At 45.0% G+C, this 27,605-nt stretch overlaps 2 protein-coding genes across 7 annotated transcripts; one reads left to right on the forward strand and one right to left on the reverse strand.

Annotated features, from left to right (window-relative positions):
• Positions 1–174: 174 nt before the first annotated feature.
• On the forward strand, positions 175–8,223 carry znf142 (zinc finger protein 142). Of its 4 annotated transcripts, XR_014086716.1 has the most exons (9): positions 176–439; positions 1,290–1,400; positions 1,465–1,539; positions 1,607–2,485; positions 3,294–3,471; positions 3,701–6,269; positions 7,175–7,280; positions 7,356–7,975; positions 8,069–8,223. XR_014086716.1 is itself a non-coding variant. In XM_081604740.1 (8 exons), the coding sequence occupies exons 2-8, from the start codon at positions 1,292–1,294 to the stop codon at positions 7,874–7,876; spliced, it is 4,437 nt and encodes a 1,478-aa protein (XP_081460866.1). In that variant the 5' UTR covers positions 175–333; positions 1,290–1,291; the 3' UTR covers positions 7,877–8,223. The 4 variants fall into 4 exon arrangements, 3 of the variants coding, with proteins under 3 accessions (XP_081460866.1, XP_081460865.1, XP_008402443.2); XM_081604740.1 differs by having other exon boundaries at positions 175–333; positions 7,356–8,223; XM_081604739.1 differs by having other exon boundaries at positions 7,356–8,223.
• Positions 7,986–27,472, reverse strand: plcd4b (phospholipase C, delta 4b). 3 transcript variants are annotated; one of them, XM_017302469.2, is made up of 16 exons: positions 27,319–27,472; positions 21,724–21,775; positions 21,007–21,165; positions 20,100–20,328; positions 19,849–19,978; positions 19,271–19,502; positions 17,948–18,149; positions 17,690–17,834; positions 16,463–16,615; positions 14,987–15,148; positions 13,284–13,434; positions 13,090–13,206; positions 11,294–11,472; positions 11,067–11,199; positions 10,848–10,997; positions 7,986–9,892 (listed from the first exon to the last, which is right to left on the reverse strand). In XM_017302469.2, the coding sequence occupies exons 2-16, from the start codon at positions 21,740–21,742 to the stop codon at positions 9,801–9,803; spliced, it is 2,253 nt and encodes a 750-aa protein (XP_017157958.1). In that variant the 5' UTR covers positions 21,743–21,775; positions 27,319–27,472; the 3' UTR covers positions 7,986–9,800. The 3 variants fall into 3 exon arrangements, with proteins under 3 accessions (XP_017157958.1, XP_017157961.1, XP_081460867.1); XM_017302472.2 differs by lacking the exon at positions 27,319–27,472 and adding an exon at positions 21,884–22,170; XM_081604741.1 differs by lacking the exons at positions 21,724–21,775; positions 27,319–27,472 and having other exon boundaries at positions 21,045–21,165.
• Between the last annotated feature and the right edge of the window lie 133 nt (positions 27,473–27,605).

Genomic DNA, 27,605 nt, shown 5'->3' on the forward strand with positions numbered 1-27,605 from the left:
AGGAGGAAGTTAGAACTGAACCTACTTTCAGATTGCAAAACAAATTAATTTACGTTTATGTAATAATCAAATACGTAGTATGTAATCTTAGCCTGTTTTGTGGTGAAATCTAAGAACACCAAATTAATTATAATTTTTTAGGCTTAAAATAAATTTAAAAAAAAGATTTTTATATCATATATTATTTTTATATTTAACGTTACTGAAGTGACAAATCGGAAGCTAACTTCAGCACCGCCTGATTAGCAGTTAGCTAACCGAGGCTAAGCTAGCGATAACGGTCGGTCTTTTCCGTTCTCTCAACATTAATGAGTAAATAAAGGCTCGCAGCAGGTCAGTCTGCGTGTAATCAGGGATTTTAACGAGTCCAGAAACGAGAGGAGGCGACGAGAACCGAAACCTGAATGTTGATCTTTTGTTTGTCAGGCGGACAGTGAGGGTGAGAGCTCAGGCAGGAGGTCTGGCTTCCGACTTATTTGACTATAAATCTGTTTATTACCTGTTGTTGCAGCAGCTCTGTTACCGTGACACAGATCTGCTGCCTCTTTACCAGCGGCTTGTAACTCATAGTGATGTAGAACTGTGCAAAAGTCTTGGTTTGACCTTCATTTTTTATATTCCAGAGGGAAAACTGGAGAAAAAAAAGCAGGAATTTGTTCAAACATGCAACCAGAAAACTTCATATGGATCAATGAGACACGGCTTTATTTTGGAAGTTCATGACAGTTTGGGATTCCTTTCATGCTCAAATTTCAGCTGTTTCCTAGAAACCCCACACTGCTGGCTGAAAATGTGTGACCAAACCATGACACAGCCTCCACCTTGCTTTACTGATGATCGGCCCTTTACTGATGATCGGCCCTTTACTGATGATCGGCCCTTTCCTGATGATCGGCCCTTTACTGATGATCGGCCCTTTACTGATGATCGGCCCTTTCCTGATGATCGGCCCTTTCCTGATGATCGGCCCTTTACTGATGATCGGCCCTTTCCTTCCTTTTGTCTATTATTTTTTATTTTATTTTTTGAATCCCTACTCTTCTTGAGTCTCTGCTCCGAGGCAAATTTCCAGTTTTCTTCTGATAACGTGGTTAAAAAGAGCATAACATTTCTCTGTCAATGATAAAAGGCTGAAGTAAACAAAACATCAGGGGATGTACTGAAAATAATTTAAAAAATGTTTAAAAAGATTCATTTTCAAAAAGATTCAAAGATATTTTTCCAAATTTAGGTTATTAATTTCAATTGTAAGGAAATCAGAATTTGTTGAAGCTTGTTGTGTTTTTCAGGCATGATGGAGGCGGTGCAGCATGTCTGTGATAAATGTGGACAGAACGTCTCGGACACGTCCACGTCCGTCTCCCACCGCTGTCCAAAGCTGCCGGTCCGGACCGGTCCAGGTAAACACCAGAACAGCAGAGGCCGGTTCTTCTTCTTCATCCTGAAAACGTTGCGTCTCTGTAGGGAGCCGGAGCCGGTCACCAGCAGGGAAACAAGCGGTGCAGAAAAACAGCCCCGACACTTCAGCGCCACCTGCAGGTAAACCCCAGGTCACTCATGCTGAGCCTGGTTCTGCTGCATTTAAAGGAGTCGTTTCTCCCCACAGTCGCCACGTGCTTCCTGAGGAGTTGGGGTTGTTTGTTGAAGCGGATTTGTTCTTGTCCTCCAGCGTTCCTTTCTGAGGGGTCGGAGGACGTGTATCGTACCCACGCCTGCCCCAAATGTCGGCGCTGCTTCAAGATGCGCTCCCACCTGCAGGAGCACCTTCGGCTGCATTTCCCCGACCCGAACCTCCAGTGCCAAACCTGCGACCGTTTCTTCACCAGCCAGAGCAAGCTGCGCATACACCGCCTGCGGGAGGCCGGCGAGAAGGCCCACCGCTGCCACCTGTGTGATTATTCAGCCGTGGAGAGAAATGCCGTCCGGCGCCATGTGGCCAGCAGGCATCCAGAGGAGGCCGACAGCAGCCAGAGCTTCCTCTGTCCCGCCTGCAGTCAAAGCTTCCTCCACAGCCGGACCCTGAAGGCCCACATGAAGACACACAACATCCGGAGGGACGGGGCGCCGGTGGCCTGCTTCCAGGACGGCTGCTCCTTCCAGAGCTCCCAGAGCAAAGACCTGCTCAGACACGCCGCTGAGGAGCACGGGGTCAGGGCGGCGGCGTGTCGTCACCACGCCTGCAGCGCCGTCTTCAAATGCGACGCAGACATGGAGGATCACTACCGGACCCACCTGGCCTACCGCTGCTCAGACTGCAGCTTCTGCTGCTCCAATAAGAACGTCTTCCTGCAGCACCGGCGCCTCGGCCACACCGGCCTGCAGAAGCTCTGTTGTGACTTTTGCCCCTTTGTGACCTTTAACCCCGTGGAGTACGAGCAACACGTTGCGCGTCTGCACGCCAACGAGAAGATCCACCGCTGCTCCCAGTGCAGCTACGTCACGGCGCATAAACGTGGCCTGAAGCGACACGTCCTGGTGCACAGCGGTGAGGCTGCAGCCGGAAACCAGCTGAGACGATCCGAGTTGTTCAGAAAGAAGAAAACTGATGAGTCCCCCGTGTTGCTCATCCACCCAGAAATATCAGTTTGAAACTAAATATTTAGCTTCAAATTAAAGACTTAGCTTTGAGCTAAACATTTAGCTTGATAAATAAATATTTACTTTGCAGCTGAAATTTATTTCTAAACTAAATACTCAGCTCTGAAAAAAAATTTCATGAGCAAGATAAGTATTTAGTTTGAAGCTAAATATTTAAATATTTAGCTTTAAGCTAAATATTTAGTTTGAAGCTAAATATTTAAATATTTAGTTTGAAGCTAAATATTTAGTTTGAAGCTAAATATTTAAATATTTAGTTTGAAGCTAAATATTTAGCTTCAAACTAAATATTTAGCTTAAAGCTAAATATTTAATTTGAAGCTAAATATTTAGCTTAAAGCTAAATATTTAATTTGAAGCTAAATATTTAAACATTTAGTTTGAAGCTAAATATTTAGCTTTAAGCTAAATATTTAGTTTGAAGCTAAATATTTAAATATTTAGTTTGAAGCTAAATATTTAATTTGAAGCTAAATATTTAATTTGAAGCTAAATATTTAATTTTCTAACTAACTATGTAGCTTGAAATTGTGACATTTATAAGTAAATTAATAACTTGGTGAAAAATGAACCCCCATTTTTTGAACAGGATAAATAATCCAAATTATTGCTGTTATTTTCTGACTGACTTTACAAACTGGTCGAGTTTCTCTGGCTGCGGCCGAAACGCCGTGACGTCTGTCTGCTGTCTGCAGGTCAGAAACCTCACAAGTGCAGCTTGTGTGAGTTCAGCTGCAGAGACGAGTCGTACCTCTCCAAACACATGCTGGTTCACGCTGAGCACAAGAACTTCCTGTGCGCTGAGTGTGGATACGTCACCAAGTGGAAGCATTACCTGACCGTCCACATGAGGAAACACGCCGGAGACCTCAGGCACAAACAAAACCACAGACATGACAAACACACTTTTCTACTGATCCTTTTGTTTATTGTGGAAACAAAAACATTTAGCCACCTAAAAATATCCTTTCTTTATTTAGTTTGAAAATGTGGCATTATAAATGCATGTTCAAAATATGAACCAGGTTTTTCCTCTGCTAAAAGGTCAGATGACCCAAATTATTGGTGTTTTATTGGCTGTGATTTTGTCCGTCTCTCCTAGATATTCCTGTGATCAATGCTCCTACCGATGTCACCGAATGGATCAGCTTCAGAGTCACAAATTACGGCATCAACCTAAATCCCTCATGTGTGAGATCTGCGCTTACGCCTGCAAGCGCAAGTATGAGCTCCGCAGCCACATGCTGGCCAAACACTCTGGACAGGAGAAGAAGTCTGCTGCATATAAGTGCAAGTACTGCTCATATACCACCTGGTACCGGCAGGCGCTCCAGAACCACGAGAACTGCAAACACACCAAGCTGAAGGAGTTTGGCTGTGCGCTCTGCTCCTACTCGTCCTACAGCAGCATCAGCCTCTTCCTGCACAAGAGGAAGGTCCACGGCTACGTCCCTGGAGACGCAGCCTGGCTGGAGAACTACGCAGCGAAGGAAAAGGAGAGGAGCTCAGCAGAGTTCATGGAGGACTTCTACAGGAAGTCCAAACCTCCAGCTGCTGGTACACAGCAGAACCAGTCGGGAGCCGATCCCTGCACAGGAAGCTCTGCCGACGGTTCGGTTCATGAAGCCGTTTCTGAAAGATCCGCCAGCAGTCCGGAGCGGTACTGCACTCTGGTGTTGACCACTCTACCGACCGTCGAGGACCAAAACACAGCTTTAAGAAATGAGAACGGAAACCGCCACAGCACACCGCCTTCAACCGCGTTAGACCCGTCCTCACCTGCCAGCTCAATGGAGGAAGACGACCTGGGAATGCAAGACGGACCTGGTGAGCAAAGTGACGTGGAAGATGCAAGTGAGCCTCCGACCAACCCGAGTCGATCTGTTGAGTCTGTGGACGATCGGACCTTCACACCTGAGGGGGCAAATAAAGTTTCATCTATCGGTTCTGCTTTTGCAGCCGAGGAAACCGACCCGTCACCCTCTGAGGTCCGACTGAAAGCTTTGAGGAAACACGACAAGGACCAAGCAGACGCCATGGTTCTAGAGGGACGGGTCCAGATGCTGGCGGTGCCGTCGGAAGCTGTTTACCGTTGTGATAAATGTTCCTACGTAACCAGCAAGGAGACGGCTTTGGACCAGCACTGCAGACATCTGTGTCACCGCAGGACGAAGGGACACGAGTGCCCGTCCTGTGGGGAGCGATTCAAACAGAGGCGCAGGTTCGATCACCACCTTAAAAATCAGCATCCTGCTCCTCCACCCAACACGGCTTCACCACGACGTCCTGCTGCAGCGCCGGCACAATCCGAACCACCACAAAGTTCACATCAGACTGAACTTCTGTCCTCTGCAAACGAGACGTCCACAGAACTGAAACATCAACGAGAACCGCGCACCGCCCAGATCCAAACAGCCACCGTATCAGAACCTCAGGCTGGTGAAATCATGGCAAATACAAAGAAAGTTTCAACTAAAACATCACAGAGCAAAGCCCTCTATGTTAAAAAAGACGGTACATTTGAATGTGAGCTGTGCAGCTTTTCCTCAGCCAACCTGGCAACCTTTAAAAAACACCTCCAGACCTGCAGAGAGACTTCAGGTCAGATCGTTTCTGAAACGGACAAAGAAGGGAGTGAAAAACTCAATAGTATGGAGGACCATGTAGGAAAGACCAACGATGGCAGTTCAGGAGAAAACCGACCAATCTCTGCATTAAGATGTAGTCGGAGAAGAGCTGTGACCGACAGGAAAGGCCGTCTGCAGCCATGTGAGGCCTGGTGTCCCAGCTGCCCTCATTCAGCCAAACGTTCTCTGTCCCGTCACAAGGAGGAAAAGCTTCAGGATCCAGTAGAGGATCGGTTGCACTGCCAGCAGCCGCGGACGTTTCGCTGCAGCCGCTGTTCCTTCAGCGAGTCTCTGCACACGGGCGTCGGCCGTCTCAGCTGCGACGCCTGTCACCAAACCTTCAGCGCAGTGTCCAAACTGCGCCAGCATAAGAAACGCATCCACGACAAACAGCCCACACACTTCTGCCCGCTGTGCGACTTCGCCGGCTACGCTCTCGACGACGTCAGACGTCACAGCCGCCGGTGCCACTCAGGGGAGCTGCAGCACATCTGCAGTCACTGCAACGCTCGGTTTAGTTCTGAGATTGCTCTGAGGAACCACTGCAAACGGGCGCACCAACTTCAGGCCTGCTTTTCATGCAAGAAGTGTGACTTTACATGCAGCAGCGAAGGGACACTGAAGCAGCACCAGCAGAGCAGACACCCGGAGCTGAAGTGCAGCACCTGCCAGGAGGAGTTTCAGACTAAAGAAAGCCTCGGCCTTCATCAGAGGACTCACCTGGCACACCCATGCCAGCTCTGCCCCTTCGCAGCCAAAACAAGGCCGCTGCTAGCGCAGCACCTTCTGAGCCAACATGAGGGGGGGTCATCAGAGGACAAGCCTCTGCGCTGCAGCACATGTGAGTTCACCTGTCGGCATCAGCTGGTGCTGGAGCAGCACCTCCGGTCACATGGGAGCAAGCGCTTGTACAAATGCACAGACTGCGAGTACGCAACCCGGAACAAGCAGAAGATCACGTGGCACGTTCGCATTCACACCGGGGAGAAACCGTACAGCTGTGAGCAGTGCAGCTACGCCTGCTCAGACCCGTCCAGGCTGAAGGTAGAGACCAACACCCAGATATCAAAATTAATGCCACTTTCTTGTTGTATTAAATAGGTTGTAGGTTGTCATTGCGAAATTTCGTCAAACCACTTCTGGTCTTAATCCTGCCGGAGTTGGTTATGTTACGCTAATGCCCATTGATGCAAATTCTACACATACCAAGGATCGTCTTAGAGGCAGTTTGCTGCTACCTAATGGTTGAAGTTCTGCCCAATCGGCCCTTAGCATTGATTTGCGCTCTACATAGTCAAACCGCTAAAACGCCAATAACGGAGCTACTTTACCGTTGGAAGCTTTAGCATTTTCACCAACACTGAAAACATTTAGTGCCCTCAGCTCCTCGTGAATAATTTTTTCCAGATAAATTCTAAAGTGCTTCTCTTTTTTAAGTAGTTAGACATTTATACTCGCGCTCTTATTTTGAAGTAGGTGAAGACTGTTTACACAGCACTTCTGTTTCCTCTCGTTCTCCATACATGTTGTTTAGAAATTTATGTTTTTTTTCTGTACCCAGAAAATTCTAGCAGCTACATGCTATATTAGCATGTACATGCTAATATTAGCTACATGCAGATATAGCATGTAGCTGCTAACCTAGCAGCTACATCCTAGTCCTTTGACTAGGACTAGTTGTCCTAGTCAAAGTTGTAGTTAACCAACATGCTAACTAGAATGCTTCTGCGAGCTAGCATGTTGGTGTTGCACTTTAGCGTTAGCATAGCTAATGTTTATGATGTGCTTGTGGAGGTTTCTCCGGTTGCTTCATGTAGATCTGACCTGAGGTCAGCATTCAGGTTTTTCACCTCACTAATATGATGTCTGCTGTGTGTTTAGGCTGAATTTATCTGCTTTGCTGTAAATAATATAAGAATCATCTATTTTTTCACTCATTTCTACCGAAGCTGCATATGAGAGTTCACCAAGAAGAGAAGAAGTACCTTTGCCCAGAATGCGGCTACAAATGCAAATGGGCGACGCAGCTGAAGTACCACATGACCAAGCACACGGGTACGAACGGCACAAACACGGTAATAACACGAGAATAAAGTGGTAATCTGACATATCTGCTGTTTAATCCTTCAGGGGAGAAACCATACCCCTGTGATGAGTGCGGGTATCGCACCAACCGAGCAGACGCCCTGCGCGCACACCGGGACACGCAGCACTGCGACCTCCGACCTTATGTCTGCGAGAAATGCGGCAAAGCCTTTAAAACCAGCTTCATCCTGAAGACCCACCAGAAGAAGCACACGGACGACCGAGCGTACGTCTGCGGACTCTGCCAGAAATCATTCCGGTGGCCCGCGGGTCTCCGACATCACTTCCTGTCCCACACGGAGCAGCGGCCATTCTCCTGCCGCCACTGCGCTTACAGAGCCAAGCAGCGGTTCCAGGTGGTCAAACATCTGCAGAGGCACCATCCCGAGGAGTCGGCGGAGCAGGGCGTGCTGCGGGACTCAGACCGGAGCATCCTCACCCTGAAGGAGGCCCTGCAGGGGGCGCCACACGCCGCAGCGGTCAGGGAGCAGCGTCCTCCAGCCAGGGAAGAAGAGGCTGTTTCTGAAGGAGACGGAGCTGCAAAACTAAACACCGAAACCCAGTGAAGATCCTGAGATGTATGAATATTTATGGGCCGACTCTTGGTTCCATTTGAGGAAAAAACAGCAAACGTTGTGTTTATGAACAAAGAAATGAGCCATAAGGTAGAACATCATCAGTTAACACTGTTTTTAATAAGGTCTATTTTTATATGTATAATACTGATATTTGGCATTTTGTACATTCGTTTCCAACAGTCGTCGTTATGTTGCTGTTCGTTCAGGCAGGTTAACATGCAGCGAAATGTTCAGACTCTACATGAAAACATCTGAGGGATCTACCACTAAATATACAGTCATTTTCCTTCTGACCTAAAAACTGTGATGAATAAAAACTCATAATTACTTTAAAACTTGTACATCTTTATTACCACCTGCAGTGCATGCTGGGCCGGTGACGCAGGCAGTTTATAGTCAACTGGAGTCTAAAAACAGAAACGTCTAAACTGAGAAAAACTGCTAAACACGAGATATCAAACCAACGGGACTGGCTTGTGATCTACTGTTTATTACTTTAGCAGGAGCTAACACCATTAGCAAGAGCTTAAAAACATTAGCAGGAGCTAATACCATTAGCAACAGCTAACACTATTAGCAAGAGCTTAAAAACCTTAGCAGGAGCTAATACCATTAGCAACAGCTAACACCATTAGCAAGAGCTTAAAAACATTAGCAGGAGCTAATACCATTAGCAACAGCTAACACCATTAGCAAGAGCTTAAAAACATTAGCAGGAGCTAATACCATTAGCAACAGCTAACACCATTAGCAAGAGCTTAAAAACATTAGCAGGAGCTAATACCATTAGCAACAGCTAACACCATTAGCAAGAGCTTAAAAACATTAGCAGGAGCTAATACCATTAGCAACAGCTAACACCATTAGCAAGAGCTTAAAAACCTTAGCAGGAGCTAATACCATTAGCAACAGCTAACACCATTAGCAAGAGCTAAAAACATTAGCAGGAGCTAACACCATTAGCAACAGCTAACACCATTAGCAAGAGCTAAAAACATTAGCAGGAGCTAATTCTAAAACAAACAAATTGAAATATGAGCAGATGGTTAAAGTGACAATGAAGCGTCTTTGTAAAAAAACATTCTAATGTATTTGAGAAAATGTTTTGATCCTGATGCTAACCGTAAACAGACTGAGTTAGAAACCTCAGCAGCTAATGCTATCCTCCTTGGTTAGCATTTCAAGCAGCAGCAGCACAAACTCCAGCTTTTCAGACGACTTTCTGCTCTTCCTCTGCTTGGTCCTCCTCATCTTCATTTCCTTTATATTTCAACAGGTTCAAATTCAAAGAGTTGAATGTTATTAAAGTCACAAAAAAACTTTTCTGGTTGGACGGAGCTAGCGCTGTAGCACCTAGCATACGTCATCTACCCAGGATGCATTGCAGCGTGAACAACATGGCATTGTCCATGTAGCAATATTTCATTTAAATGTATAAAAACTAAACTTCCTACAGTATCTTTCCTGTTGTTTTTACTTGTGAAATAAACGATAAAATCTGTTGTTTCAACTAATCGTGGATCTTTAAGCTTCAAAATATTCTCAGAGAAAAAGAATAAAATGCAGAAGTTGAGTCCTGCGTTGTTCATTTCACGCCTCAACAATCCACAACAAAATGGCAGAAAAAGATGAGGACCAAAGTGCTGCAATGTCCTAGTCAAAGTCTAAATTTAAACCTCAGTCTGACTGGAATGATGCACTCTCATCTTTTTTCCTGTTTGTTCTTAAACAGTAACACTGGAGTTTTCCTTCATCTCATTTTGCCCAGCAGGTGATTCTGTAGAGTCCAGGTAAAAACGACGTTACAGGTGAGTCAGTAAACGTTAGAAAGTTTTCTATGAGTTTAGAAACAACTAAAACACTAAAACATGAACTGCAGCGAAGCTGTGAGGTCAGAGACGCCGTGACGCCTTCATGTGAGCTCTGAGACGCTGACGTTAACGAAGACGGAGGACGGAGGGATGGCCGTCCCGTCTTTAGACAGCAGGTGGATGTGACGGTAGCCTGGATGGAAAAAAAGAAGGTATGGCAGGCCAGTTTAACATAAAATCAGATTCAACACACATTTACAATTAATGTTGTTAATGATGCCAGATGTAGTGCAAATTAAATCATGAAAACAAATAATGATTCTGCAAAATGTATGGCAAACCGTTTTGACATAAAATCGGTTTCATCTGAGTATGTGAAATCACATTCCAGATATCTGAAAGTCAGAATGACATCATTGATATTTTTGAGTAATTTGTCAAAACATCACAGATATATGCAGCATTTTGATGTTAAAATTAAAAAAGGGAAAGAAAACATTTTGAAATGCTTCACTTTCGGCAGCACTTTTAGTTTTAAGTGAATTGTTTGAGTCTTGGCAGAGAATAAAAGGGGAAATTATTAGCAGATTTCTGCATTTGCCGTCTCTTTTTGTCCCATAATGCTGGTTTCTTTCTCTATTGTGGCATCAACTGACTATTTTGTGCAGAAAACCCAAAAGTCTACAGGCATCTATTCGGACAGCTCAGTGGCAGCATCACGGGGCTTACATGAAGGCTCTTAATTCAGATATATAAACATTTAATTTTGACAAATTACAGGTACATTTGATACCTTGAACTGTAATTGCAGATGTCGGAACATCAGATGACATATTTTGATAAATCTTGAAAGGGATTTAATCATCAAAATGTGATTAAATTTATTTTGACTTCTTCCTCTTAGACAAAATGCAACACTAAGAAAAAATAATGGTAAAATTACGAGAATAAAGTTGAAATATTAGGAGAATAATGTCATAATATAACTTTATTCAGGTAAAATTATGACTTTACATGAAAAAGTAATTTTATTTTACCTTTTCTTTGTATGGAGCTTAAATTACAGATGCGTCTACTAGTCAAAACGTCTCTAATTACGTTCCAGATTAAACTGATTTCATGTGATAACGGCTTGCCGTAGAGCTCACCTGGCTGGATGCAGGTGAAGGGAAGCGTGAACTGTCCGATGAAGTCGTTTCTGGACGTTTTGTCGTGGTCCTCCACCACGAAGCGGACCAGCGCCAGCTCAGGCGAGTGGACGACGAAGTTCAGAGTCTCGTTCCAGACGGGGTTGAACCCTGGAGGTCAGAGGTCAGCAGCCAGGTGAACACCCCGCTGTTTTGCAGGTGGGCTGATGAGTTTCGTACCGTTGTTGTTGATGTGGCTGGTCTCCTCCCTGGTTTGGTCCTGAGGGACGCCGTAGATCTCCACCCTGACCAGCGGGTCCACGATGGATCCCTCCTTCTGGTTGACCTTGGGCAGCTGCTGCGCGCTGATCACCTGCCGCAACACACACACACACACACACACAGTCACCTGGAGCCTCACCTGACCCACCAAACACCCTCTGAGCCGCGCTGGAGAACAGCTGGACCTGGATGGACAGGCGGGCCGGCTTGTAGCCCGGCCGGTCCTCGGGTCGGTCCGGACTGAAGCGGCTGTCGCCGTCTCTCATGAAGTCGGGCTTGAGGACGTAACCGCAGCAACCGTTCTGCCTGAAGCGGCCGTCGTTCAGGTCCATCTCCAGGCCGGCCGTCTGGAAGTTCAGAGCCACTTTGAGACGGAGAGGAGAATAAATTCATTAACTTTCATTTTTCCACACATAAAAATGGATCAGAAAGCTCAGAATCCGAGAGACGAGATGGTTCTCTGAATCGTCTGATTCTGAGGGAATCATCTACTCAACACTCCCAGCTTTATTTATCCGTCGGACTTTCTTTGCACACATTTAAACATTTTACATCCTGAATGAATCGTTTGTTAAGCAGTTCTGTTTCTGTGACGTTTGTAAAGCTGCAAAGTCAAAAACCAACAGCCATCATTTGGATTATTCTTTTTCTTCTTTCAGAAGAGAGAAACATTGTGCTTCATTTTTATATTTATAATTAATTCATTTATAAATGTCACATTTAGTAAGCTAAATATGGCATTTAGCTTACTAAATGTAAGCTAAATACATTTAGGTAGCTAAATGTATTTAGCCATCTTATCTCTGAGCTATTTCTTTAGCTCAGAGATAAACATTAAATTCATATTTAGCTTCAAAATAAATATTTAGTGTGATGTAAAATATTCATCTTGTTAGCATCAACAAATGTAACTTCCTAAATAATTATTTAGTTAGTAAGCTAAATATTTATTTTAAGGTTAAATATTTAGCTTTCTAACTAAATATTTAGTTTGTACACTTAATGTTTAGTTAGCAGACTAAATATTCAGCGAGCTAAATATTTATTTACCCAATTCAATATTTAGCTACTAGGCTAACTTGCTAATTATGCTAACTTAAAATTATTTCTGTTAGTTTTTGACTGTGGCGTTAGAAATGGCCAATCTGTGCAGAGGTCAGAAGGGTGAAACGCTGCCACTCGTCAGATTTATGGGGGAATTATTCAAGTTTTCTGGATGAACAAAATCTGTGCAAAACAGTTTGTGAATCTGATTCTATGGCTGCGTTCACACTGCAGCCTGAAGTGACCCAGTTCTGATTGTTCTGACGTGATGCGACCTGTACCTGATTTTTTCATGGCAGTGTGAACAGCTCAGGTCGGTTTCTTTCAGAATGTGATCCATATCCGATACGTATCCGATTCAAATGCGACCATAACGACCAGGCCGCATTCATCCGAACTGAACGTCACTGAATCTCAACAAATCTCACTATTCTGCTCCTGATGCGGGCAAGAAGGAAGAAAAACAACAACCATGACGGATTATATGAGGATTAAGTTGTTAATTTGCTGCTCCGGTTGGACAACAGCTTCAAATATATAAGCTAAGCTCCACCGTTAGCCTCCATGTTTACTTCCGGAAACACTGAGCTCTTCTTCTTCTTCTTCTTCTGCGGTTGGCAGAACACTGAGAACGCTGACGCTATGGCGCCCTCTACTGCGCATGCGGGACACTTTCAGGTCGTTTGCCCGTTTACGCTGCAGAACACATACAGGTCACATTTATTGTTTATTGGCAGTGTGAACGGCCCGGGCAAAAAAATCGGAATTGGGTCACTTCAGGCTGCAGTGTGAACGCACCCAAAGATTAGCTTCTAAAATAACTGACAGTTTACTCACATTTAGATGATGCATTATGCAAACCTTCAGCTGAAAGTCAGTCATGTTTAAACGTTTAAATATTTAGCTGGCACCAGCAGGTGGCGGTGTTTCCTCGTACCGATCTGGCAGCCCATGTTCCACATGTCCTGAGGGTTGTAGTTGGACGAGTCGGTCCTCAAGCCGCTGGGGTAAGTCCTGCACAGCTGCCGAGCGTTGCACCGAACGAACTCTGACCCTAAAGAGGAACACAGCAGCCTGAACCGACTATGTTCTGTCTAAAAAGTCATAATTCCTACAATAAATCATTTTTACCTGCGTCCTTAGCGAGCTTCTTTGCTTTGGACTCAGAGAAGGACGACATCTCATAGCACTTGGCCTGAGAGCGAGCGTGCTCAAAGCCGTGAAAGTGGACGCTCTTGCAGTAGACCACCAGGTCTGACAGCTCCCTGGACAGTTTGGACTTCTGCAAAACACACACACAATATTTAAAAAACAAACTACTGGGATAATGGTTGCATTTCTGCTTGAACGCCTGATTCTTCAGGGTTACGGAAACATCCGGTTAGACCAGCAGAGGCTTGGTAAATGATAGGAAAGTCAGATTTTGCTGGATTGCTAAACATTTTTAATGAACTTGGATAAACATGAACATTGGGACTGTTGACTCATCATCAACATCGTGTCTGAAACCAGTAAACAGGAGCTAAACCTCAAGCAGCGTTCGCCTCAGAGACACACGACTTTCCTCCATCTGTGCTTCAGGAGTTCAAATAACAGTATAATAGTCAGGATTTAGCTCCAGCTGTATGTTTCAAATCAACATCTTTGGTTTATTCAGACTTAAACAACCTAAAAAAATTAGAAACCAAAAAAACAACTTGGGTAACAGCAGTCTCGCAGTTAATTTGTCTTTTAGCCATTTCCATGTGTTTTTCTGAAAGGAACAACGTGGAGACGGAGGGTTGAAGTCAACCCGCCTGTAGCGTCCCCTGTAGATGGCTGAGTCTTCACGGTTCACCAACTTAAATTTAACACTTTTAAAAACCACTTTCAATGAAAAATCTTGTCAAAACGTTCGTCTTAGTCTTTGGTGAAGACGAACATCATCCAGTAAAGAGCAATAAATGTGGACTTGACCCATAATAGATCCAAAGCAGCTAGCCAGCTGGCTAACATTAGCAGCTAGTTAGCGCTAGCCGCAACCACCTCAAATCATAGAATGCAGTGAAGATGTACAACTCACAGAAAACATATAATATAAATAACTAAATAGTCCTGCCATGATTTACATATTTAAGTATTTAAATTTTTTTTTTTAAATGAATTTAAGACATTTTAAAGCCTTAATCTTATCCGTGGACATCCTGGTCTTTCCGCCACCACCAGAGGGAGCCAGATCTGTCCTCACTCTAATAAATTTACAGCTTCAGGTGGGAAATACTGAGATTTTTATTTTTTCATTCATAACATTGTGCTTCATTCGTTTGAAACAGAATCTGTTTTCAGAAAACCAGGAGAAATATTTTCATTATCGATGCTCGATGACTTCCTGACTGAACTTCAGAGAACGAACAATGATTAGAAACTGACTCTACAGTATATCATCTGAATCTTGGATGCATCCTGGGCTGCACAGTGGCGCATCTGGTAGAGCTGTTGCCTTGCAGCAAGAAGGTTCTGGGTTCGATTCCCGGCCGGGGGTCTTTCTGCATGGAGTCTCCATGTTCTCCCTGTGCATGGTGGGTTTTCTCCGGGTACTCCGGTTTCCTCCCACAGTCCAAAAACATGACTGTCAGATTAATTGGCCTCTCCAAATTGCCCCTAGGTGTGAGAGTGTGTGTGCATGGTTGTGTGTCCTGTGTGTCTCTGTTGCCCTGTGACAGACTGGCGACCTGTCCAGGGTGACCCCGCCTCTCGCCCGAAACGTTAGCTGGAGATGGGCACCAGCACCCCTCCCGACCCCACTGAGAGACAAGGGTGCAAGAAAATGGATGGATGGATGGCATCTGAACCACCTTGTTTGTCGTTTCCGCCGGCCGATCTTCTGCGCTCGGACTCTCTGCGTCACCGTTCGCCATCTCGTCTTCGTCGCTGACTTCATCAGTCAACGTTTCGTCGAGGTGCGTTTCCAACCTGCCGAGTTTCTTGGCTTTCAGCAAAATCTTTCCCCTCAGCTCCTGTAGTGAAGAATCACAGGGAAAAGTTTGTCTCTGCAGGAACCGGATTGTATTTCACTGTATTGTCTCCTAACTGAAGGAAGCAAAGCATCGACTAAACCCTCAGTGGAGTCTCTCATGGCGTTCCTCCGCCATTACTTCATTTAGCATTGATTGTTGTGAGTGCTCTAATGGAGAGGAGTTTATAAGTCAGAGTTACTGCTGCTTTTAGTATTAGTGCTAAATGGACAACAACAGGGAGGCTGATTAATTTTTAAAATGAGATTTTTGGATCTATAGGGTTTATTGTTCAGGTCAACGTCTGGAAAAAACTTTTTTTTATTGACAGAGTGATGATAAATACCTGAAGAGTCGGGAAAAAAACAGTGACCAGAAACCGACTCCAGAAAGTCTACTCCGATCTTCCTGAACTAAACGGATCATCTGTGGACCTGAGGGGGAACGATCTGGGAGCCACATAAAGACAGTTACAAAGTCGGCCTTCTGTCACCTGAAGGACTCAGCTCAGAGAATACACTTTAAAACATTTCTGTCAGTTTTTAACTGATCGGCTTAAAGATCTGCTGCTGTTGTACCAACCTTCCAGACCCCTCAGGTCTTCTGGTTCTGGTTCTGGTTCTGGTTCTGCTCTGCATCAGAACCACAACCAAACATTAAGAAACAGCATTCGGCTTCTATGCACCACAAATCTGGAACAAACTTCCAGAAAACAGGTTCGAGCTGCTTTGAAACACTTTACAATGTCGTGTTTATTGCTTGTTTTCTCAGCTGGTGGCTGTTTGGAGCTTTTATATTTGAAGCTCTTTCAGCTGCTTTGTTGCTTAAATGTGTTTCTTGAACTTCAAGTTGAAATGTGAAACTTGAACTTGCAGGTTAAACTCGGATGCGTCATCCCAGAGTCTGGCTGGTTGCTGACCACAGCTTCTATTTGCTCCATTTCTACCAACACGGATCCAGAATATTGATCCGTCTGAACAGAACCCGGACGACGGTCCGACCCAAACACGAAGACGCCGTCTCTGAATGAGGTCAGCACCAGGCTTCTGTTCTGCTTTGGTAAATGTAACTGCAGAGACGGGCGTCTGTCCCAAATGATCAGTGTTTCAGCTGTTTTGCAGTTTTCTGGTTGCTCTGCTGGTTTTCTTTAGACAGAAACTTTTTCAAAAACCTGGTAGTGCTGGACACCTTCAGGAGGAGCAGCCTGCAGAAAGAAACCTTTAAAGTCTGAAATCTTTCAAGTGTTGAAACAACAAACTCCTAAACCAGTAAAACATGGAGGGTTTATGTCGCCATCAGTAACGTGAAACCTGTGACCTGAGGCGAGGGAAGCATCAGGGGGATCTGTCCGTCCAGCGGGGCCGTCAGCAGCGTCTCGCCCAAAATATGGCGAAGGTGTCTGGCCATGACGGTCTGCTGCTCCACGCCGCAGTGATTCTCCAGGGACACGATGACGGGGAAGTCCGATACCTGCAGGGGGATAAACTCATTAAACACAAATATTATAACCAGCTCTTGTTGTTTTTGGTAAGTTTCAGCTCAGTTATTCGACTCTGCTTTGCCTGCGGTGATGAAAACGGTCGACATTCATCTCTTTTCTCAAGGCGCTGCCTCCTCCCGGCGGACATTGTGGTTTGAGGATTGAGTTGTTTTCACTTGGGTTCATTATGAGATAATTATGTCAAGGCTCTGCCGCAGCCACTCAAATACATTAGAGGTCAGCGCAAATTAATTAGTGGCATTTCCCGTGACAACAATTAGGCAGCTCGTCAGGAGAACGGTTCCCATGGTGACGCTTCCTGTGTTTCAGGACAACAACGAGCCACCGCAGGTTGAGCTAAAGTGACTGATGTGCTGTAAACATTACGATGATGTAATGGTTCAGATGTTGACTGCATTTCTATGACTTTGTATTTTTACGATGTGAAGCTCTTTGAATGGCATTGTTGCTGAAATCTGTTATACAAATTAACTTGATTGATAAAGTTTAAAATATAAAAATATGTTAATAACTGTGAAATGTAATAGAATTTTAAAAACCACCATAAATCTAAGGGTTCATTCCCACCAGCCCTGTTCAGTCCGCCTTAATCCAACTGCAGTCTGTTTGTCTGGTCCAAAAAACCCAAACTCCGGTCCTCCAAACCTCGGTCTGGGTTCAGTTGAAGTGAACTCTGGTTCGGTTCAAATGCAATGTGAACGCCAAACGGACTGCAGACTGCTCCAAAATCAGGAAATGGACTACAGCACAGGGCATTCTGGGTAAGTACAACCAAAGCAAACGTGCTAGCTTAACGCTAGCAGGAGAAATGACTGTGGTCTATAGCCAAAGACTGAAGAGTTAAAATCTGACGCCTCCATCTTGTTTCCATCTGGTGAAGAAGGAAGTTGCTCTCAGTGTCTCCAGAGGTTTTCATGTCGTTTCCTTCAGTGGTTCTTGGTGCAGCGCCCCCACAGGCCAAGAGGGGAACAGGTTGGTTTGACTCAGAGCAGAGAGAGAGAGAGAACCACAGCAGCTGGAAAAACTCAAAGTTTGGTGCTCACCTTGAAGGCGTACTCTTTGAGAGTTGAGATAATGTCTCTGAAGAGGATTTTTGACGTTAGCGTGTGGCCGTGGTAGACGATGGGTTCCCCGTCGCTGCCGTCCCAGCAGTCCACCTCCACACAGCGGCAGCCTCTCTTCAGCGCCCTGCAGCCAGAGACACAAGCTTGACTCAGGAGTCATAAAGACAGTCAGACATTTTCCTTTCTGCCGTTTTAGCATGAAAACGTGTTTTGGTGGTGAGTTGGTGCAGTGCTCACTGGATGTAGGCCTCCAGGCTGCTCAGGCCTCTCAGCTGGTCCTCCAGCAGGTAGGTGTTGTGTGAGGAGGAGATGAAGTAGTGGCTGAGCGGCTGGTTCATGTCCTGGTGAAGCTCCAGGAGCGCCGGGTTGAATATGGAGCCCTCCTGGGAACACAGGTAGATCTGGAAACCCTCCAGCGACATGGAGCTTTCCTTCACGGCTGGACGGAGGCAGAGACACGAAACATCACAGGCTTTACTCTGCTGCTTAATGAGGACGTTTAAATGTCTAACCCGTTATATCTGGAAAAAAAGAATAATACATGATTGTTTCTATTTTCCTGTACATTTTTAAAAAGTCTCAAATTCATGTATTTAAAATAAAGGCCTTGTTATTTCTTACGTTGGCCTTAAATACATGAATCACAAGTCTTAAATTTTGTTGTGGGAGGACTAAGGGTGAGCATTTATCATATTGCTATAATTAATCATGATACATTTCTCATCATAATAATATTTTTATCATCATCGTCACAATAAATTCCAGTTTATTGTAAAAAACCTGAAGCTGTCTGTATTGTTACATGGCTACATTTATTATTTTTCTCCATTATTTGTTCAGTAGAGATGAATGAAAATGTGATTAAATGCCCCCACTGTGGGCCTTTTGGTGACGTGAATCACAGTGTTTTATGTGACTGGTGTCCTATAAATGTTTTACACATAGGAATGTTTTTCAAGGACATAATTTGTGTTTGTGGGTCTGCTTGCTGCCCCATGCAGTCACAGATGTACAGTTACCTTAGAAAGAAGTCATGAATAATTCTTATTGTCATATTTTAAATCCAGATTTCCCACAAAGCAGAATTATTTAATCTCTTATAGTCTATGTAGTTTATTTTTCTTGCTGGATTTTTCTGTCAGGCAAAGTTTGACATTTTCATTGCAGTCAGTGACTTGAAGCAGTCGAGGCTACCGCTAGCTGCTAATATACCCTTGCTAGCTAGCTAGTGTTTTTGTACCCATTAGGGTTAAGTGTATATTTATTTCCAGTTGGCTGGACGACGTACTTCGATGTGCATTTTGCATAAAAAACCTTGGCACTACCACAATTTAAAATATGTGATATTTTTTGTACATAGGTCTTAAATTTAATTCATAATGGTCTTAAAAAGTCTTAAATTTGAGTTGGTGAAACCAGCAGAGACACTGCATGGAGTTACGTCAAACTAAACCTTTTCTGCTCAATAAATTGTAGTTTTACTGATAAAACAACCCCGAACATGTTGCTGTGAACGTGTGAGTAACTCCTGATCTGAACTGGGGATTCTCATGCATTCACCCGTCTCAGAGGGTTCGTAGCGCTGGATGAGCTGCTGGGCATGCTGGGAGCTCTGGTCGCCTTCGCCCTGCTCCAGCCTCAGGAAGGCCTCCAGCTCCTCCAGCGTTAGCCGCTCTCCGTCTCCAGAGTAGTCCTGGAAAACCTTCCACACCTCGTCTCTCTGGGTCAGCATCTGGTAGAAGTGGACAAACCGCTCGATTTCCAGGGAGCCGCTCTCACACTTGTCGGCCATCTGGAAACAAAGGAACCGGTTTTTAGAAGACGTCTTTACAACAACAGAAAACGTCTGTTGGGATCTTGGACTGTTTTGGAGTTTCATAAATATTCGGTGATAGTTTCTTACTCTCATTAGTCTGGTTCCTGTTTTTCTGCAGTTCAGTTTTTCTTAATGAATTTATCTTATTTCTTGTCTAGTTTTTCTTAAGTTACTCTAGTTTAATTATGTTTCCTGCGTTCAGTTTTACTGTTAGCTTCACTCTCCATTCACACCTGCAGTCAGTCAGTTAATCAGCCCAGGTCTTAAAGTCATTATTGGTTGATAATCTCCAGTTTGTCCTGCCATTGGGTCAGAGCCGTACCGTGAACAGATGCAGGGCATTGTCTTCGTTCATCTCCACGTTCATCATCTTCAGCAGCTTCTTCACTTCCTTGAAGTTCATCTTCCCGTCTTTGTTCTTATCGGCTTTCTGGAACCAGTCCCGCACCCATCTGAGAAACGCTGAGGAAAACCTCAAGTCGTACAATCGAACTCTCATATTTAAAATCTTTAATTTCTTATTTTTTACTCAGATTTGAAAAGAGTAAAAGGAAAGCTGCTGGAGGGGGATACTGGTCCTGCCTCTCCTGCTCATCCATGGTTTGGGCTTTATGGATCAGCTTCCGGACTCCCTGGATCCAGGCCTGGGCCTCCTCTGGAGAGTCGGCCACCAGGTCCAGGTTTCCTTGGCGACCGTGAAACACCAGGGTGAAGCAGAGCTCGGCAGGAAACTCCTCGGCGATGCTCAGCATGACCTCAGACTGATGGCCCTCACGCACCGCCTCCACGTCCATCACTGAGACTGAGACAGTCGTTAGCACCGTTAGCTAGCCCAGCTGCCTCTGGTCCTTCACCTCTGCACAACACAGCTTCGTCTGACTGACCGCCTTTACGTCTGCTGCATGACTCTGCCATCACACTGTCTGATTCCCAGTCGCTGATCTACGATCAGCATCTTGCACCAGCATCCATTGTTTTTAAAAAGCGGTGCACACATCTCAGCTAAACTCTCATTTCTTCTAGTGCAGCATACGCCTGTAAAAAACCTTCCAATCGTGGATAAGCATTAGCATGCTAACCCCTCAGGTTGTATGTTTTTCATATTTGAATGACGTCCATTTTCCAAGATGGCCGCCGTTTTTGAGCCTTTTGAGCCAATTATAGCCATAAAATGTTAACATTTTCATAACAATATGTCACATCATGATGGCCATTTTGAAAAATGTCAAAAAAGAAAAACAAGATCAAGACAATGTGTATAACTTCTAAAGATCAAAGTATTCACAGTTTCAGTATCAGATTAATTTTTTACCAAATGAACTTCATGCATAACTTGCACTAAGCATCTGGCCTGGTTCTGTTAGACATTTTGTTTCTGTTGCTAGCCCAGTTAGCCCAGTTAGTTAGAAATGCTGCTGTAATGTGAGTTTTCCTCTACGTCCAGGAGCTGAGCCTGATCTGACGGTGTTTCTGCACTCACAGGTGGAGTGGCCCTTCCCCGCCCATCTGGATTTGTACCAGATCGTCAGGCCGTCCTCCAGCAGGCGGAAATGACGCTGCTTCTTCCAGGAGCGGGACTTGACCTTCCTCAGAGTCGAGCCCGCCATCATCAGCTTGACGTGCGGATCGTCCTGGACGTCTGAGGGGAATTATTGACATAATCAGGACAAAAACTACAATCAGTTAGATCCAGCCCACAATAATAGTGCTATAGCTAACTGTTAGCAAAACAAGCTAACACTGTTTGCTAAGCTAACGTTTCTCTGTATTTGTGCTGAAGGTTTACACTCCATTTGAAAGATGTAATGAGATAAAAGGTATCAGAACAAAGCTTTTATTTTATTTTTTATCAGGGCGGCTGTGTTTGATAAGAAACATCTGAGTTTTCTACTTCTAGGACTTTTTTTTTCCGGTTCAAAACTGGAAATTTGATATTCTAATAAAAACTTGAATCCACAATTTAACCTTTAACCAAAATATTTCCAAGGGATTTTCTTTTTTGTTTTAATGACAAACAGAAAACATCCTAAAATTCCTCCTGCAGCACAGCTTTATGTCCGTCAGGATGCTGATTAGGAAAAACCTGGTATTCACTGAGGTTCTGGTTGTTATGACAACCATTAGGTCAAAGTTCAGGATTTTGACTCGGCGTTCATTAAACCGGAAAGTCTTCAGTCTGAAGAGGTCAAATACTCACATGAACCTTCAGGCTCCATCTTTATCTCTGGAACATGAGTGCGAATATTTTCCTGTAAAAGAAAATACAGATGTTGGTGAATTTCTCTGGCCTGAAAGTCCAAAATAAACACGTTAGAAAAGAATCGCATTCAGTCAGATTCTCTGAAGGGTTTTCAGACTTTCTTAGGATTTCCTCTGGACTTCACAGCTCAGCTCAGACTTCGTTTTGGTCCAGCAGGCTGGTGCCGATTCTCTCCCCAGCGAACGGGTTTGTTGGTTGAAATGAATCATCTCCTCCCTGCTGCTGCAGGAATTTGTGGGAACGGCGTGAAGAAAGCAGCGGCTCCTCCTGGCAGCGGGACGCTGGGCTTTTATTTGTTCGCTGGACAGTCGGCATTTCACAGCATGGGAGTGTTTCTGAATCTTATCTGGAAGCAGAGAGGCCAGCTCGGTGCTGACGAGGAGGAATCAGAACCGACCCGGAGCGGAGCGACTTCCCTCTGATTTATTGGCTGTGATGCAGATTTTTCTCTAAACAGATCCAGACGTTTTGATCGGAAAGGAAAAAGTCTTTGCTTCTGTTTTGGTTTTTTCTCCCTAAGAAATTAAATCCCTTTTTTTTCCCAATTATTTAATTTCTTAAGAGGAAATCAAGCCACACAGACCGGGTCCAGTCGGAAAAGGCTTGAGAATTTGTTGAAAACTGGCAGTGAGTGTTTTCACTGCAGAAGATGTCTGACCCACTCTGCTGGGCAGAATTGGTTAAATTCAGTTCTACTGCAGGGCTTCCCAGCGTAAACTGCCTCGTTTCAACTCCCACATCACAATCTTGATCAGATTTAAGTCCAAACTTTGACTAGGACACTCCAAAACCTTCAGAGACAAAATGCTGGTCAGATCCTCTCCTTCAGTTGAAATTATGGTTCTAACAGTTAGAGACGTCCAGGTCCCAGATCACCACACTGCCACCACCGAGCTTCACTGTAGCTGCTGTTAGTGTTTCTCCAGATGTGAGGCTCGTCTGTTGTTGAATTCCTTTTAGTCTGGGGGCGACGTGTTGCCTCAGGCTCTGTCTAAGTGATTTCTTGATTCTGATTGTACTTTTCTGTTAATCTAGTTGCATAAAAACAACTAAACCTGAGCGACGAACAGCCTCTCCTCCTCCTGTGAAGAATCCGTTTCTACCTGTTGGCCTCGGCTCAGGTTGAGTCAGATTAAAATAAAAGCGTTTGCACTTGCAGCTGGAATCTGACAGCTGATTGTAGGAGCAGATGATGAATGAATGAATTTGTGAATGGGTGAATTGTCAGTGAGCGGTTTATATTTCTTGGTGAAGGCAGGTGTTCCACAGTTTTTGATGGCTGAATGAAACCAGGTGGTGCCAACAGGCGTTTAGTGGAATCGTAAAGAAAATATGTTTTTGGCTTCATTGGTCACTGATGAGATGCAGAGGAAATAAACAGATGACCTGCTCAACGATCAATACCTGGTCATTCAATCTGACCAGGTAACAGTCAGCGTGTCAACCTGGTGAACCACCAGCAGTGGCTTAAAGCTTTGGGTTTTGGGTTAAAGCTTTGGGTTTTGGGGTAAGGCTTTTGGCTAACGCTTTTGGTTTTGGGTTGAAGCTCTGGGTTTTGGGGTAAAGCTTTGGGTTTTGGGGTAAAGCTCTGGGTTTTGGGGTAAAGCTTTGGGTTTTGGGGTAAAGCTCTGGGTTTTGGGTTAAAGCTCTGGGTTTTGGGTTAAAGCTTTGGGTTTTGGGGTAAAGCTTTGGGTTTTGGGGTAAAGCTCTGGGTTTTGGGGTAAAGCTTTTGGCTAACGCTTTTGGTTTTGGGTTGAAGCTCTGGGTTTTGGGGTAAAGCTCTGGGTTTTGGGTTAAAGCTTTTGGTTTTGGGGTAAAGCTCTGGGTTTTGGGTTAAAGCTTTGGGTTTTGGGGTAAAGCTCTGGGTTTTGGGTTAAAGCTTTGGGTTGAAGCTCTGGGTTTTGGGTTAAAGCTTTGGGTTTTGGGGTAAAGCTCTGGGTTTTGGGGTAAAGCTTTGGGTTTTGGGGTAAAGCTCTGGGTTTTGGGTTAAAGCTCTGGGTTTTGGGTTAAAGCTTTGGGTTTTGGGGTAAAGCTTTGGGTTTTGGGGTAAAGCTCTGGGTTTTGGGGTAAAGCTTTTGGCTAACGCTTTTGGTTTTGGGTTGAAGCTCTGGGTTTTGGGGTAAAGCTCTGGGTTTTGGGTTAAAGCTTTTGGTTTTGGGGTAAAGCTCTGGGTTTTGGGTTAAAGCTTTGGGTTTTGGGGTAAAGCTCTGGGTTTTGGGTTAAAGCTTTGGGTTGAAGCTCTGGGTTTTGGGTTAAAGCTTTGGGTTTTGGGGTAAAGCTCTGGGTTTTGGGGTAAAGCTTTGGGTTTTGGGGTAAAGCTCTGGGTTTTGGGTTAAAGCTCTGGGTTTTGGGTTAAAGCTTTGGGTTTTGGGGTAAAGCTTTGGGTTTTGGGGTAAAGCTCTGGGTTTTGGGGTAAAGCTTTTGGCTAACGCTTTTGGTTTTGGGTTGAAGCTCTGGGTTTTGGGGTAAAGCTCTGGGTTTTGGGTTAAAGCTTTTGGTTTTGGGGTAAAGCTCTGGGTTTTGGGTTAAAGCTTTGGGTTTTGGGGTAAAGCTCTGGGTTTTGGGTTAAAGCTTTGGGTTTTGGGGTAAAGCTTTGGGTTTTGGGGTAAAGCTCTGGGTTTTGGGTTAAAGCTTTGGGTTTTGGGTTAAAGCTTTGGGTTTTGGGGTAAAGCTTTGGGTTTTGGGGTAAAGCTTTGGGTTTTGGGGTAAAGCTTTTGGCTAACGCTTTGGGTTTTGGGGTAAAGCTTTGGGTTTTGGGGTAAAGCTTTGGGTTTTGGGGTAAAGCTCTAGGTTTTGGGGTAAAGCTCTGGGTTTTGGGTTAAAGCTCTGGGTTTTGGGGTAAAGCTTTGGGTTAAAGCTTTGGGTTGAAGCTCTGGGTTTTGGGGTAAAGCTTTGGGTTTTGGGGTAAAGCTCTGGGTTTTGGGTTAAAGCTTTGGGTTTTGGGGTAAAGCTCTGAGTTTTGGGTTAAAGCTTTGGGTTTTGGGGTAAAGCTTTGGGTTTTGGGGTAAAGCTCTGGGTTTTGGGGTAAAGCTTTTGGCTAACGCTTTGGGTTTTGGGGTAAAGCTTTGGGTTTTGGGGTAAAGCTTTGGGTTTTGGGGTAAAGCTCTAGGTTTTGGGGTAAAGCTCTGGGTTTTGGGTTAAAGCTCTGGGTTTTGGGGTAAAGCTTTGGGTTAAAGCTTTGGGTTGAAGCTCTGGGTTTTGGGGTAAAGCTTTGGGTTTTGGGGTAAAGCTTTGGGTTTTGGGGTAAAGCTTTGGGTTAAAGCTTTGGGTTGAAGCTCTGGGTTTTGGGGTAAAGCTTTTGGCTAACGCTTTGGGTTTTGGGTTAAAGCTCTGGGTTTTGGGGTAAAGCTTTGGGGTAACGCTTTGGGTTTTGGGTTAAAGCTTTGGGTTAAAGCTTTGGGTTGAAGCTCTGGGTTTTGGGGTAAAGCTTTTGGCTAACGCTTTGGGTTTTGGGTTAAAGCTCTGGATTTTGGGGTAACGCTTTGGGTTTTGGGTTAAAGGTTTGGGTTGGCCTCTACGATGTCAAAAAACTGGTAGAAAGACTAAGCTAAATTACTCTGTTTAAAGAAAAGGATCCAAGGTTTAATCCAAAATGGTTTGGTTTCAGTACAACAGTCTCTTGATACGTACATTAAAATAAGATGCATGATTCCTGAAGGATTTTATTCCAAGTCAAGTCAAGGGGAAATAAAATCATAAAACATGGTTTAAAGCCAAAATAATGTTCACTGATAAATTTATTGAAAATGTGAAAAGGTAGATTAAATCAAAAACAGTAAAGATGAAGATGCTGTTGGAATAAAGCCATTTATATAGTTTTGCTGATGTCAGTACAGACGGTTATGGCACTGCAACACGCATCTGGCTGAACGACAGCAGAGACCATATTCACTTTGCTTTCTTATTGGGCAAGGCCGCAGTCACGCCTTTACCAGCTGCGACGATCCGACGGCTGGAACGTCCAGCTGCAGCCTGGGCTGCCAGAGCGGACGCGATGCTACAGGCAGAGCTGGAGGAACCGGACAGACGGTTCATCAGCTCTGAATCGACTATCAGGATAAACGTTTCCAGACGTTTGTGGCAAATCGAATCTGCACCATAAGAGAGATTTCAAGCCCTCCCAGTGGAGGCATGTTGGTTCCAACAGCAGCCCAGCTGATTCTGCACGGAGGGGAATGAAGGACCAGTTTCCTTACAAACCACAGCTGGATTGTAAGTTTCCTTTGCAAGTCTGAGGGATTCTGGCCAGGAAATCCTGTTGATGAAAAGATGGACTCCAGTGATCCAGAGCTCAAAAGGAGGTTCTGGTGAACTCCACTGCTGCTGATTCAATTAAGGCCATTGATTGTCACAGAATGGAGGAAACTTAAGATGTCCTGGTTTCTCAGGCTGAAAACACATTTGCTGCAGCTCCGTCCGCAGGCAAATCGTGTGACGGACCCTGATCTGGATGATGGGCTGCGAACGACAAAAACCCTAAAGCCCAAAGATCTGTTGGGAGCTGAGTTGGCCATCAAACGCTGTTACCAGCAGCAGAAGTTCGAAAACAACATTTCCTCCTTGCTATGTACAACAGGAACAGTAAGCAGACAAAGTTCCAGCTACAAACCGGATCTGATTTTGGATACGGGCTGCTGCGATGGAGGAAGGTAAAGCAAGGGAGCAACGTCACAGAGGAAAAACATCGTATTCTCTCCAAAGCTCAGCACATCTGCAATACACTGAGAGGTGGCAAACCCTCTGGAGGCAGATGCCTGCATCACTGAGGCACATGGTTGGTGCTGCCAACAGGCGTTTGGTGGAATCATTGCATAAAATCTGTTTTTTGGCTTCATTGGTCACCGATGACCAATGAAACGGATGACCTGCTCAGCGATCAAGGACCAGGTAACAGCGCGGCGACCCGGTCAACCACCAGCCTGACCTCTACGCTGCTGCCTGCTGATAAACCGACCCGGAAAGCAAAAGCTTTCTCAGGTTGCTGTGCAATAACTACCTCTTCCTTTCATTGTCTGTCTGCTCCGGCTTCCTTCAGCAAACTGTTTGAGTTTTAGTTGAATCTCAACCCAGAGAGGAGCCGGTGGCAGCGATGCGTACTTTCCACAGAGCATCGCCACGTTTGCTTGTACCATCAGCGCTGGCAGCTCCTGCAGCATCACTCTGCTCTTCCCAGCAGCCCAACCTTCAGCTGCTGCTGCTGTTGCTTTATTCTGGGGGCAGTGAGTCACTTCATCAGGGAGTTCACTGATCACACACACACACACACGCACACACACACACACACACACACACACACACACACACACGTGACCAGCAGCATCTGATGGCTCTCTCAAGCTTTCTGGGGTTTTAGCAGCTCAGGAATGCTGAACCCCAGTCAGAGCTGGAGCTGAAATCCTGGATTTCCTTAATGCATCCATGTCAGGAATGTGAAACTCCAGCAGGGTTTTCAGAGTAAATCAGAAGCAGAAACAAAGTTTTCATGCATGTGCAGCTCAGAGTGACTCAGGGAAACGGCAGCTTGATGCTTACCTGAGGGATGTGCTCCTCGGATCAGAGAGACTCCAGGACAGACCGAGGCTTTTAAAAACTGGCAGTACTGGAGGGGAAGTGAGTCCCAGTCTGACTCCTCCCTTCCCTTTCCTCCAGTCCTGCTGCTGCTGCTGCTGGGTGTGAGAAACCTGATTCCCCAGCGGCTCCGCAGCGTCCTTCCCTCCCTCCTCCAGCTCCGCCTCGTCCCGCTGCCTTCCTGCCCGGCCACTCCCTCCTCTCACATCAGCGCCGCGCTGCAGGACTTTCAGCTTCCTGATTATTGGGAA

The sequence above is a fragment of the Poecilia reticulata genome, chromosome 2 (genome assembly GCF_904066995.2).
Source record: "Poecilia reticulata chromosome 2, P_reticulata-male-v2, whole genome shotgun sequence".
Lineage (NCBI taxonomy): Eukaryota > Metazoa > Chordata > Actinopteri > Cyprinodontiformes > Poeciliidae > Poecilia > Poecilia reticulata.